The sequence below is a fragment of the Talpa occidentalis genome, unplaced genomic scaffold, assembly GCF_014898055.3.
Source record: "Talpa occidentalis isolate TD23 unplaced genomic scaffold, MPIMG_talOcc4v2.1 talOcc4.7, whole genome shotgun sequence".
In the NCBI taxonomy this organism is placed as follows: domain Eukaryota; kingdom Metazoa; phylum Chordata; class Mammalia; order Eulipotyphla; family Talpidae; genus Talpa; species Talpa occidentalis.
Window position 1 is genome coordinate 105480297 of NW_023605083.1, and position 14059 is coordinate 105494355.

At 41.9% G+C, this 14059-nt stretch overlaps 1 protein-coding gene across 4 annotated transcripts in view; it reads left to right on the top strand.

The window, feature by feature from the left end:
- The first annotated feature begins 4266 nt into the window (after positions 1 to 4266).
- AP2B1 (adaptor related protein complex 2 subunit beta 1) overlaps positions 4267 to 14059 on the top strand; it is a 102656-nt gene continuing 92863 nt past the window's right edge. The window contains exons 1-3 of one of the 4 annotated variants that reach the window (XM_037494108.2): positions 5503 to 5601; positions 5879 to 5899; positions 11171 to 11230. In XM_037494108.2, the coding sequence (XP_037350005.1) occupies positions 11194 to 11230 (37 nt within the window). In that variant the 5' untranslated portion in view covers positions 5503 to 5601; positions 5879 to 5899; positions 11171 to 11193. Of the gene's footprint in view, positions 4469 to 5502; positions 5602 to 5878; positions 5900 to 11170; positions 11231 to 14059 lie in introns of those variants that run through there. The other 3 variants (XM_037494107.2, XM_037494110.2, XM_037494109.2) reach the window with 3 other exon arrangements.

The window sequence follows — 14059 nt, forward strand, 5'->3', positions numbered from 1 at the left end:
CCAGCGCGGCCCGGGACGCCAGCACAGGCGCCTGCTGTCCAGTGCCCCCGCCCCCGCCCGTCCTCGCGCGCCGGCCCCGGGGAGGCGTGCGCGGGCCCCGGCGCCACGCGTGAAGGGCGGTCTCCGCCTAATGACAGAAGTATTTATAAAGGTCCCGGCTCCCGGAGCGAAGCACCCGGAAACACAAGGGGCCGGGGCCGCGGAAACAACCTGCACGCGACGGGCGCGCTCCTCCCCAGCGAGGGCCCGGAGACCGGAACTAGGCGGCTCCACGCCGCCCGCCGCTTCCGCCTCCGCCCGCGCCTTAGAGCGCGGCTAGCGGGCTGGGTTTGTGTACGAGTTTTCTATCCGTTTGTCGCACTTTCTTTTCTTCTTCTTTTTTTTTTTTAATTAAGATTTATTTTTTAAATTTATTTATACATGCACTGGGTACAGTCAGAAGCGCGGGAGGGTGAGAGAATCCACCAGAGCCAGAGCGGGGAGCAGAGCAGGCAGAAGGACCGAAGTACACTGCTGAGGGAAGCAGCGGGCGGCAGGAGAGGTCTGCGCGCCATGTGGGACCCTCCTCCGGTGTTCGGGGAGCAGCTGGGGATCGAACCGGCGCTGCAGAGGCTGCGGGCAGTTTCGCAACCCAGCGCTTAACCGCTGTCGCACTTTCTTAAGTGATTTTCGCAGCCTTGGTGGAAAGCCACAGCTATGGCCTTTCTCCGAAGAGGTCATTTTATTTTTTTTTCTAAGATTTATTTATTTATGCATACAAGAGCTGGGGTACAGGCCAGAGGTGTGTGTGGGGGGGTGGGTGAGAGGATTCACCAGAGACAGAGTGGGGAACAGAACAGGCAGATTGACTGAAATACACTGCAGAGGGGGGCAGCAGGCGAGTGGAGAGGTCTGCTGCACCATGTGGGTAGCTCCCTGGCCTGCCGGAAATCAAACTCGTGCTGCAGAGGCTGCAGACAGCTTCATAGGCTGCGTCGTTATCCCTTGCGCCACCAGGGAGGCCCACAAAGAGGTCATTTTAGCAGCGTGTTGGGGGCGCTGCCAGGACGTTTGGCATCCATTGTCTGAGCTGCGGCCCCGAAACAGCTTTCCCCCAAGCAATTGGGAGTGACAAAAAGCCATCTGCGTTTGGGGACGTTCTGTCTGTGCTGAGTGGTTGTCAACCGGTTTCCAGAAAGTATTTAGAGAGAGGTAGTTGGAGATTGAAGCCTTAGCTTTGTTGCCACCAATTATAAAGAAAGATACGAATGAGAAAGTTTCCTACTGTTCCTCGAAATGTAGGATGATTTCTTATAGTTCAGGCTTTGGGTTTTACTGTCGCAAGCATTACTCTAGGTGAAAATGGTTCCTGCTCTTACTGAAGGATGTGTCACATTAGCGATAGGAATGCGGTAATAATAGGGAGTGAATTGAATTCGAATTAGCAGAGCTGGAGAGACTTTTCATTATTTGTATACCAGAATTAATGTAATTTAAGGCAAAATTGAGAGCAAGGCACAAAGATTCCCGCATATATGTTGGTCCCACACATACATAGCCTCCCCCTCACCCACCAGAGTGGTGCATTTGTTGCAACTGATGACCCTACATTGACACATCACAATAACCCAAAGGCCATAGTTTACATTATGATTTACTCTTGGTGTTGTGTATCCTAGAATTTGGATAAATGTATAATGGCATGCATCTATCTTTATAGAGTCATATAATATTTCCACTACCCTAAAAATTATCTATGCTCTTTTTATTATTCCTCCAACCCCTGGTAACCACTGATCTTTTTACTTATTGTTTTGCCTTTTCCAGAATGTCTTATAGTTGGAATCAGGCAGTATGTAACCTTTTAAGATTGGTTGCTTTAACTTAGTGATGTGCAATTAAGTTTCTTCCATGTCTTTTATGACTCAATAGCTCATTTATTCTTAGTGCTGAGTAATATACTATTGTCTGGATGTAGCACAGTTTGGTAAAGGATATCTTAGTTGCTTCCAAGTTTTGGCAATTATTAATGAAGCTGCTATAAACATTCTTGGGTAGATTTTTGTGTGGATGTAAGTTTTCAGCTCCTGTGGGTAAATACCAAGGAGTTTACTTGCTTGCTGGGTCATATCGTAAGAGTACATCTAGTTTTGTAAGAAACTGCAAAACCATTTAAAATTCCCAGTAGCAATGAATTTTTTTCACAACATCATTGCTAACATTTGTCAGTGTTCTTAACCTTGGCCATTCTAATAGGTGCCTAGTGGTATCTCATTGATAGTGGAGTCAGAAAGGAGATAGAAGTACTTGGGAGGTATATATATACACAGAAGTTTTAATAAGGGGGAGATTGGGCAACAGTTTCACCCAAAAGTGGAGGAGTAAGAGGTCTGAAAAATTCTTGGATTAAGTGTATTTTGGCATTCATTTTCCCTAAAATGTATACATTTCATAGAGAATGACTTGGAAGCTAATAACTATTTGTAATCTGCCCAGAGAGAGTTTCAGTAATCAGTATATATTCTGGCTTGATTGGATTTATACTTATGTATTTTGGTAGGTTTTTTTTTCTTACCATCTCAAAGCATTTTTACATGTCCATTATATGTATTCAGAAAATGTGATTTAGGGCCTCCCTGGTGGCACAGCGGGTTGAGTGCAGCGCTGTGAAGCTGTCCACAGCCTCTGCAGCGCGGGTTCGATTCCTGGCTGGCCAGGGAGATTCCCACAGGGCGTGGCAGACCTCTCCTGTCTTGCCCACTGCTCCTCTCAGCAGTGCTTTTGGTTTGTTTGCCTGTTCTGCTCCCTGCTCTGTCTCTGGTGAATCTTTTCACCCTCCCGGGCCTCTGGCCTGTACCCCAGCTATTGTATAAATAAATAAATCTTAAAAAAAAAAATAAAGGAAACTATTTAAAAAAATGTGATTTAAAAAACTTTCTGCAGGGGCCTCCCTAGGGGTGCAGCAGGTTGAGCACAGAGGCTGTCTGCAGCCTCTGCAGCGCTGGTTCAATTCCCTGCCGGCCAGGAAGATACCCAGATGGCACGGCAGACCTCTCCTGCCTCCCCCACTGCTCCCCTCAGCAGCGTGTTTCAGTCCGCCTGCCCATTCTGTATCCCACTCTGTCTCTGGTGAATCCTCTACCCTTCCACGCCTCTGGCCTGTACCCCACTTCTTGTATAAAAATAAATAAAACTTAAAAAAAATAAAATTAAAAAATTAAAAACTTTCTGCAATAAAATGAATATATGCTCAATATAGAACATTGAAAAGTACAGAAAAATATTAGGAAGAAAATTATAAACTCTCGTCATCCAGCAATAACCACTCATTCTATTGAAATCTAGCCTTTAACATAATTATCTTTCTATGTGATATATACTTTATCTTTTTTCACTTAACATTTTATCGTAATTTTTCTGTCAAAATATTCTACATTATACAACTTTGATTTACCGTAAATGTTTATATTGTCTTGTTTTACACCTATGTTTTCAATTTTCTTATTTAATAAGGGAAATACTAATACATGAATAATATATGACTATTTTACAGATTTCTGATTACTTTCTTAATAAAATTTTAAATACATAACTTTCAACTCACAGAGTTAGTTGATCGGCAAATATATATATATATATATCTATCTATGAGAAGGGAAAAAAAATCCCTTCGTGGACTCTCCACCGCCTCATCTTCTTTCCTCACCTACAATAGGGACAGCTAGTTTCATTTACCTCTATCAATCTTGTTCAGTTCCAGATCCTAGAATCTGTCTTGGTTTCCGAAAGGAATGTACTTTTGCATAAGCACACCTGTTACATATTAGGCGCTTGCCTACTTTACCCCTTTTAAACTTCACAAGCCACAGAGAGAGATACCACTGACTTCATTTCACAGTAAGAAGACAAAGTTGAGAAGACAATTAAGTACTTTCGCCGTCACGTTCAGGGCACGGGCTGGAATTCAGGTGTGACACCGTCTCAACCTCTTTCTTGAGCACTCTCCTTTGATCCTACTCCCCGTGTGTAGTCTAAGGCTAGATGTCCATTGTTCCCTGAAACAGGGAAATCAGCTGTTGTGTTTATTTTAAAAAAAGGAACAGGGTATTTCATCCTCTGCATTCGTTAGAGGACTCTTGTGCGAGGAAACAATGTCAGCTTGTTTAACATATATTAAACTGACCAGTCTTTAAGGTTCAGTTCGCAGGTCTCCTCCCCCAAGCAAAAACAGACCAGCGAAAACAGCAAACGCCTTTCCGTCTCCCAGGCAACAGATCTCCCCCCGCCTTACTCCTCCTCTCGCGCTCGGGGATGACGTCGCACGGCGAGGTACTCTGACATCAGGCTTCCTGTTCACCATCTTTGTCCCTGGCAAAGTCGGTTTTGCGCAGTGGCTTAGATCTGGAGGAGTCGTGACGTGCAGGAAACCATTACAACACACTCGGGCCGTGCTCTCTGCCTGCCGCCGCCACCCCCGCCCTAGCCTCCGGTGAGTTCACGGCGGCTAACTTTGGGGTGTGTCCCTCATGAATGGGGGTGGGGGGAGAACCCCAGCTTGAGTCGGACACGGGTGGAGGAAAGGAAATCTTAGAAGCGTGACCGTTGGGGATGAAGGGAGCCGTCGGGTGTGACCGTTGTGAGGCGAGGGTTGGAGAAAGGACTCCACGCAGGCTGTGGCGGGCCGAGGGAACCCTCGGGGGCGGCAGCTGTGGGAGTTGGAGGGCCTGGGCAGTGGGGGAGTGAGATGCCCGCCGTCGCGGGGTAGGAAGGCCGGCGGCCAGGGGTGTGGCCGGTGGAGGCTGGAGGCGGACAGGAGAACCCTCTTCCTCTCGGCGGCGTCTGCTGGGAGACTGGGTAGTGTCCAGCTAGCAAGAGGGAAAAGGGAGTCCCTCAAAGATTTGGCCATAGGGGCAAACCTCGCCCGCCTCCCGTAATTTGAGGTTAAGAGACACCTCTCCCCCGCCTTGTGATGGAGGAACAGAGGTCCCTGCAATCATGAACACCTGACGGGGCGGGGGGAGGTGGGGGGGAAGGAATTCCTGACACTCGGGAAGTAGAGAGAAACCAGAATTGACCCGATGGGAGAGGTGGAAGCGAAGGGGAAGGGGAGGGGAGTGATCAATCTTAGCCAGGAATTTTTTCTTTCCGGGTTTAGCAGGAATGATCTGGTATGAGAAAGGCTGTAGAACGAGGCAGAAATGAAGAAACTGGAACTTCCTGTTATTTCCATAGTCTTTGAACCCAAAGAATTTATTTGTGCTGTTTGTTTCAAAGCAGCTTTCTATTCGGGGGTTAGGTTTTTGTTGAACTTCTGTGGCTGCTTTATTATGAAACTGTGCATGCTTTATGAAACTTCTGCCTTTTTAAAAGAAGTATTTTTTTTAAATGCCAAACTGTCATTATGGTTTCAAAGAAAGAAAAAAAAAAAAACATTCAGAAAAGGCAGAATGACTAAGAAGGCGGTCTTAATGAAGTACAATTTAAATTATTAATTACTTTTCCTGGTATCCTTGTATTGCTTAGCCTCGGGGTACACTTACTAAGTAATAATAGAAAGCAGCAGGTGAAGCTGTACAAGAAAACGTGTAACACATTCCAGTGATGACTAAGCGAGGTGGTAAGGTGAGAACCGTTTGCAGGTATCTTAACAGTTTAAACTCCCAAGGAAACAGGATAGTTAAGTGTGTTCTGAAGATAGACTCACTGAAAGTTGCGTGGTAACATTAATATAAAGCTAACATTGTGTGGATTAAAGACTCAAAGAAGCCCAGTTCTTCCATTTTTCTCCTATAAATATACCTATATTTCAAAATAGTACATTTTAGGCAGTGGGTTAAAATGAACCAAGGTGAATAAGGAATGAATTTGGTAAAACAGACTCCTTTCCTCTCCTTTCCAGCTCATATTTTCTAGAAATCAGGTAAGAATTGGATATAAACCTTTCGAGCTGCTTTCTACTGTGTAATATTAACAAATTTTAGTCATATTTAAATAGCAGTCACAGGTGATTTTAGCTTCTAGGTGTAATTTCTTTAAATGATAGCTGAAAATACCATTGACTTTGCTTTATTATTGAATATATGACTGTCACTGTCCACCCTGTAATAAAAGATTGCTGGAATGACCTTTCTGCTTTATAATTTGGTTGACTTTTAAGCCAGTTTTACACTATAAACACCAAACTGTTCAGTCCAGCTTTATGTGAAAGGGTTTCATGGCCTTGCCTACTCTGTTTTAGATGCCATTTCCCAGAGAGCCATTTGAAATGAAGACCGTATTTTTTCTGCCCTTATTTTCTTTTGGGGAACTGGTGAGAGGGGAAGAATAGGAGAGAAGGGATTATTATACAATGTGTATTTGGTATTAACTAGATTATGTTAAGGCTGGAGATAAAATCCTGTGCAAGGGGGACCTTCTCAGAAAGGAAGTGACATCACACTCTGGGCTAAGAGTAGTAAATGAACTTGGACTTTGACTGTGGCTGCTTTGTTGTCTGAGTGTCCCTAGGCCATACTAGAAGTCCTCAGAAGCCAGTGACTTGCCTTGTTTGTATAGTAGGAGGGTAGTGACCTTCAGGAGGAGCTCTATATATGAGACTTTTCAGCAAATACTTGATCTTCTTCTGGAGTTCTATGTGACTTCTGCATTCAGAAAAATCTTTGACTTCTAATGCAGACAATTGTTTCCAACATCCTATATTTTGAATAATCTGGCTTTCATCTATGGCATGTGAATAGGTGTGCTCATTAAAAAAATATGTATATACGGGTTCGATTCCTGGCCAACCAGGGAGAAACCCACATGGCATGGTAGACCTCTCCTGTCTCACCCACTGACTGCTCCCCTCAGCAGTGTCTTCTGTCCATCTGCCTGTTCTCCCCACTCTGTCTCTGGTGAATTCTCTCACCCTCCCACACCTGTACCCCAGTTCTTTTTTTTTTTTTAAAGATTTATTTATTTATACAAGCACTGGGTACAGTCAGAAGCGCGGGAGGGTGAGAGAATTCACCAGAGCCAGAGCGGGGAGCAGAGCAGGCAGAAGGACCGAGGTACAGTGCTGAGGGGAGCAGCGGGTGGCAGGAGAGGTCTGCGCGTCATGTGGGACCCTCCTCCAGTGGCCGGGGAGCAGCCGGGGATCGAACTGGCGCTGCAGAGGCTGCGGGCAGCTTCGCAACCCAGCGCTCAACTGCTGCGCCACCGGGGAGGCCCTGTACCCCAGTTCTTATATAAATAAATAAAAATCTAAAAAAAAAAGACAAAGAAAATAACTGCAACTGATATTAAAAAATTATTTAAAAAATATATACATACGTAATTTTTAGGTGAAATTTACATAATTTACATAATTATTTACACAGTGATTTTAGTATATTCACAGTGTTGTGCAACCCACTGCCTCTTCTAATTTTTTAAAAAATTTATGCATACAAGAGCTGGGGTACAGACCAAAGGTGTGGTGGGTGAGAGGATTCACCAGAGACAGTGGGGAACAGAACAAGCAGACTGACCGGAATACACTGCTGAGGGGAGCAGTGGGCAAGTCAGGAGAGGTCTGCTGCGCCATGTGGGTTGCTCCCTGGCCGGCTGGGGATCTAACTCGTGCTGCAGAGGCTGAGGACTGCCTCATAGGCTGAGTCTTACCCCCCTGTGTCACCAGGGAGGCCCCTAATTTTTTTTTAAAGATTATTTTCCTTCTTCTTGCTGGTGCTTTTGGTTTATTTATTTTTTTTAAAGATTTATTTATTTTATTTATACAAGCACTGAGTACAGTCAGAAGCGCGGGAGGGTGAGAGAATTCACCAGAGCCAGAGCAGGGAGCAGAACAGGCAGAAGGACCGAGGTACACTGCTGAGGGGAGCAGCGGGCGGCAGGAGAGTTCTGCACCATGTGGGACCCTCACCTGGTGGCCGGGGATCGAACCGGTGCTGCAGAGGCTGCGGGCAGCTTCGCAACCCAGCACTCAACTGCTGCACCACCGGGCAGGCCCTGTGCTTTTGGTTTAAGGCAGAAACTCACTTCATACAAAGTTTTTCTACCAATAAGGGTAACGGGCATTTCATTATCTTTGTTTACAATTGTACAAGCTAAGAGAGTATGTTTCTTCTCCTTTTCTTTAAGAGTGGGGATTCTTAATTGGGCTTCTAGATTACTTCACTTCTTTCTCTTCTCTGAAATTTTGTGATTGGGTACATTAGTCTCTAGTTAAGAACATTTAATGTTCACAATGAATAGAACAGAAATATATTCTTTGACAATGAAATTTGTTAGGATAGGCAATGATATGTGAGTTGCTAATAAGGTAGGATTTAAGACTAGGTTAATGTAATGTTTAGGAGATGGTGATGAAGCCTTTTAAGAACTTCATAGACATGTGTATAAGAGCTAGAAAACAGTGCCCTCCCCTGTGAGCACAGCGCTATGAAGCTGTCCGCAGCCTCTGCACCTGTTCGATTCCTGGCCGGCCAGGGAAATACCCACATGGCACAGCATACCTCTCCTGTCTTGCCCTCTACTCCCCTAGGCAGTGTTTTTGGTTGTCTGCCTGTTCTGTACCCCACTCTGTCTCTGGTGAATTCTTTCACCCTCCCATACCTCTGGCATGTACCCCAGTTCTTGTATAAATAAATAAATAAATCTTAAAAAAAAAAAAGGAGCTAGAAAACAGAACATATTTTGTTCCTTTTTCAAAGAAACTGGATGAAAAATTCCAAGCATATTTTGTTTAAAAATCTTAATCAAGTTTTAAGCTTTGAAGACCCCATAGGATTTAGAATGGCATAATAGCATCCTAGATAGACTATACTGGCCTTAAGCTTTTAGTCTCATTTCTATGTATATAAATTCTTAGATGGTGACTTTATACCAGGTCTTTTATGTGAAGGGCTCCTTTCTTTAATTTGTCTGACATATATAGTTTACATTGTCAATGGGATTAAATGATTATAACATTCTTTGAGTTTTTGCTAGAAAGGCAATTATGAAGATTCTGCATAAGGCAAGCTTGTGTTACAGGTTACATTTTTTTTAAGATTTATTTTATTTATTTGTGCATACAAGAGCTTGGGTGTAGGGGGGTGGGGTGGTGGTGGTGGTGAGAGGATTCACCAGAGACAGAGTGGGGAGCAGAATAGGCAGATCTACTGAAATACACTGCTGAGGGTAGCAGCTGGTGAGACAGGAGAGGTCTGCTTCCCCATGTGAGTTAGCTTCCTGGCTGGGGTGTCAAACTAGTGCTGCAGTGGCTGCTAATAGCTACATAGTGTTGAGACTTAACTCCTTGTGCCATCAGGTAGGCACCAATTATAGGTTAATTTTTAATGATAAATACTACCAAAACAGATTTCTGCTTTCTCTCATTTTTAAGTTTTAACTCACATTTCTAAACAAGGTAATTCAGTGAAATAATGGTATAACCTAAATCAGTATTACGTAAGGGTCAGTATAGAGCTGCCTGGAAGGATATTAGCAAATGAGGCTACTTCTTGGATTGTCCAAGTAGCACATTTTAGAGAGCAGATTTGAGCCAGACTTTTTTCATTATTTCATGTTTATCTGGCTCTTTTTCCTTTTCCTTAATTACATTGATTTGTTTAGTGCTTCCAGATACATTTCTTACTATTGTTTGCCAAGTGTGTTATTACTCAAGTTTGCCAAATATATTATCATTTGTGTTATTTTGATGGTAATGAGCAGTTGCCAGGGTATCTGTACTAAATCTGGTAATAAGTATTGTTAATGATGGTGGTGAGGAAGAAATTGATTTTTTAGTTCAGAGGAAATATTATTAAAAGAAAATTTTAATGTATTTTAAAGAGGTGAAGTACCTAAGAAAAATTGTTATATCAGAAAACATCTCATTATTTTGGAAAAATGTGATTGGTTCATGCAACTTTTATTTTTGAGGGGGAAGCCATGTATCGGCTATGTCAGTTTTTGAAATTTGAACAGAACAGTCAGTAGAGGCTCGGATCCACGTTCTTTTAAGTTTTAATGCAGTTCTGATTCTCTTACATTCCATAAGACTGAATAGTTATCTCCATTTTTTGTCTTATTTTAAACTGTAAGCTGATAATTTATTCTTTTAGAATACTGTTAGGCTAAGTGTAGGTTGTTGGAAATAACTATATGTAAGGCATGTTTGCCTCTCTGGGTGTTTGTCATGAAGGAATATTCTATTAAATTAGGCTTTGTTTTCCTGAAAGAGATTTCTTTCATTGAAAGTAGAATGTAGGGCTTCCCTGGTGGCGCAAGGGCTTAAGACGCAACCTATGAAGCTGTCCGCAGCCATTGCAGCATGTGTTCGATCCCTGGCCAGGGAGCTACCCACATGGCGCAGCAGACCTCTCCTGACTCGCCCGCTGCTCCCCTCAGCAGTGTATTTCAGTCAATCTGCCTGTTCTGTTCCCCACTCTGTCGCTGGTGAATCCTCTCACCCCCCCCCACACACACACACACTTCTGGCCTGTACCACAGTTCTTGTATGCATAAATAAATCTTAAAAAAAAAAAAAAGAAAGTAAAATGTAATGGTGATTAGGTTAGCAGAATTGTTTCCTCTTTTAACTTTGTGCAACTGAAGAATGCATACATGTTTTGGAGTGACTCTCTTTAAGCAGGGAAGTGAACCAGATTTTCCTGAATGGAAAGATCTGGGGAGATCTTTCTAAACAAACTTTTGCTTAAATATTTGAATGACTAATTGAAGATGTATATACAAAAAGGTGTAGCTTTAGGTGTTGGAGGCTTTGAGGAGATAATTGCAGATAAAATTATGAAACTGTGGTAGGTTCAGATTATTGCTTTGGATTTTGCTCCAATTAGCTTCTTGAGGCAAGAGTTAGATTCTTAATTATCTTTACATCCTGTGAGTCACCAGTGATGGTGGTAAGGAAGAAGATACTCATTATTTTTATTTTTTATAGATTTATTTTATTTATTTATACATACAAGAAGTGAGGTGTAGACCAGAGGTGCAGGGGCTAGAGATGATTCACCAGAGACAGAGTGGGGAGCAGAACAGGTGGATCTACTGAAACACACTGCTGAGGGGAGCAGTGGGCTAGACAGGAGAGGTCTGCTGTGACATGTGGGTCAGTTTCCTGGCTGGAGATGGAACTCATATTGTTAAAGTTAATAAATGTCTTGCTGGACATAAGTAACTTGGATAAAGGAATTCTTTTCTTTTGCTGTAGGTGCACATTAAAGATCCAAAACCATGACTGACTCCAAGTACTTCACAACCAATAAAAAAGGTTAGTATAAAAACCTATTAAAGCTTTGAGATCCTTTAAAAGATTGTTTTAAGAGTGTTCCAAGTAGAATGTCTGATCTCTTCAGACATGCATGTTATGCATGTACTCATTGGGGATCTATGGAAATGTGCTTGAGTATTATAAAAGTACAGATCTTTTAAGATGGGGCTGTGATATATATCATTCTGAAGTTTCTGTTTTAGTGAAAGGAAGTGATCCAACGTAGATCCATAGAAGATAGATCTGAGAGATCAAAACAGGAAGGAGCACATTAATCTTTTAATTTTTTACTTAGAAGTAAACATTTCATAAAAGGAGTATTATTTAAGTATTATAGATATGTAAAATAATGAAAAGGAAACCTTTTTTCCCTACTTCTGATCCCGAGGGGAATTCGGTCTGTGTCCTCAGTCTTTTTCTATGTGTGTAAGTGCATTGTTAATATATGTTTTTGAAAGGTTTTCTCTTTAATGAAAAAAGGCTCATGTAAAACCATGCACAGAAATTTAATATTTTCATATCCCTCGATATAGCTCTGCCTCATTCTTTGTTGAGGTTTTGTCTAAATATATTCTTTGTTCTTAAAATAGGATATCTCTAGAGTCAATTCTGTGATTTTTAGGTCATAAAATATTTGAATGGCTTTGAATTTATTAACATCATTGACTCAGAAATGTAATACTGGTTTTTAATATGGGTTGGGCCTAGGAATTAAGAATTTTTCTTGGGAAACTTCAATCTCTTCATCTTTTGTAAAATTGTTCTAAATAAAATAGCTTATCTCTAGTGGTATAGATGACCTTCTCATCAAAGACGAACAGGGCTAGCTTTTTATAGCCCGTTGTGCCCCTCAGCTAAGCTTAGTTTATGTTGCAAGATCATAATTCTTTGCGTTTGTATTCAGCAGTCCGTATGTTTACTGAAGTATTTAGGAATGACACCAACTATTCCACTTATTTTACAACAATTCACCTTCTCAAATGTACCTTTTTTTCTTCTCCGGTGGTTGAAATATGAAAACTTCTCTTCCCCAGAAGTTTTCTTTCTTACTTCCCCTGTAATGTTTCCTGGGCTCAGCCTGCCAACTGTCTCCAGATTTTTTTTTCTTAAAGATTTATTTATTTATACATAGAACTGGGGTGTAGAACAGAGATCCTGGGGGTGAGAGGATTCACCAGAGACAGAGTGGGGAGCAGAACAGGCGGATCTACTGAAATACACTGCTTAGGGGAGCTGTGGGTGAGACAGGAGAGGTCTGCATATGTGAGTTAGCTCCCTAGCTGGGATTGAATGCAGGCCATTGTGGTGATAGCATTGAGACTTAATCCCTATGCCACCAGGGAGACCCTGTCTCCAGATTTAACTAAGATTTGTTTTGACAAACACTCAGCAAAATACCTCTACCTTTATATATTCATTTATTCGGTAAATATTTGAGTGCTTACTATGTACAAATCACATTTTCTCAACATCCAAACATTTGTGAAGTTTCTGATAAATGTCCTAATTTCCTCCAAGTCAGTGTAGTTTCAATACTATTACTAATAACCCAAATCTTGGTTACTTAATATTTCGCACTTAAAGGAATCAGGACTCCCCTGAGAAATCAGTGATTTCAGGACTAGGTCAAGGGAAAGTTGAACACTATGAACATGAATATCTTGTGCCAGAAAGTTATGAAATGCTCAAAAAAAATCCTGTATCAAGGAAAAGCTTTGTTTGAAGGGACTCACACTGGCCAAATTTGAGATAATTTGAGAATTTTAAAAATTGGTAACAGTAGGGCCTCCCTGGTGGCACAAGGGGTTAAAGTCTCAACACTATGAAGTTAACCACAGCCACTGCAGCACAAGTTTAATCCTTGGCCAGGGAGCTAACCCACATGGGGCAGCATACCTCTCCTGTCTCACCTGCTGCTCCCCTCAGCAGTGTATTTCAGTCAATCCACCTGTTGTGTTCCCCACTCTGTCTTTGGTGAATCCTCTCATCCCCCACACTTCTGGCCAGTACTTCTATGCATAAATAAATAAATCTTAAAAAGAAAGAAACTACAGAAACTACATGTATATTTTTGGAAAAAAAATTGGTAACAGTAGTGGATTATAACCCTTTGAATAATAAGTATACACAGAAATCATTTCAGTAGTTAATTCAGGCAGGAGTCACAAATTAATCCTGAAATAACTAGCAGGTGAAAGTTTGATGAGAAACCAGATACTTAATAGTCTTAAATTATTTACTAATTAAAAAGAAAAAGAATAGTGGTTTAATGGTGTCAAAACCTGTCATTTACCACCTTAGCCAAGTATTCATTGTTCCAACCAGTAATAATACAGATTAACATAATTTTTCCTCTTGATGTGTGCACTAAGAAGAACACACCATCATTTATGAATTATGCATGCCAAACTGTATAACCACAGTGTAATCAGGAGGGACAATCTATAACAACCCCAAAACTGAAGGCATTCTATAAAAGTAATTGCCCTAGGCTTATTTAAAATGTCATTATGAGGGACAAAGGCTGGAGAAGAACTGTTAAACCTCAAAAGAGACTAAGGAGACTGGACAATGAATGCAGTGCATTGAATTCAATGACTGAAGGGGTTGGGGCAAAATTACTTTATAAATTTTATTTTTTTCTATTTTATTTTTTTTTTTTTTTTTAGAGATTTATTTATTTATTTATACAAGCACTGGGTGCAGTCAGAAGCACAGGAGGGTGAGAGAATTCACCAGAGACAGAGCTGGGAACAGATAAGGCAGACTGACGAAATACACTGCTGAGGGGAGCAGTGGGCGGGGCAGGAAAGGTCTGCGCCCCATGTG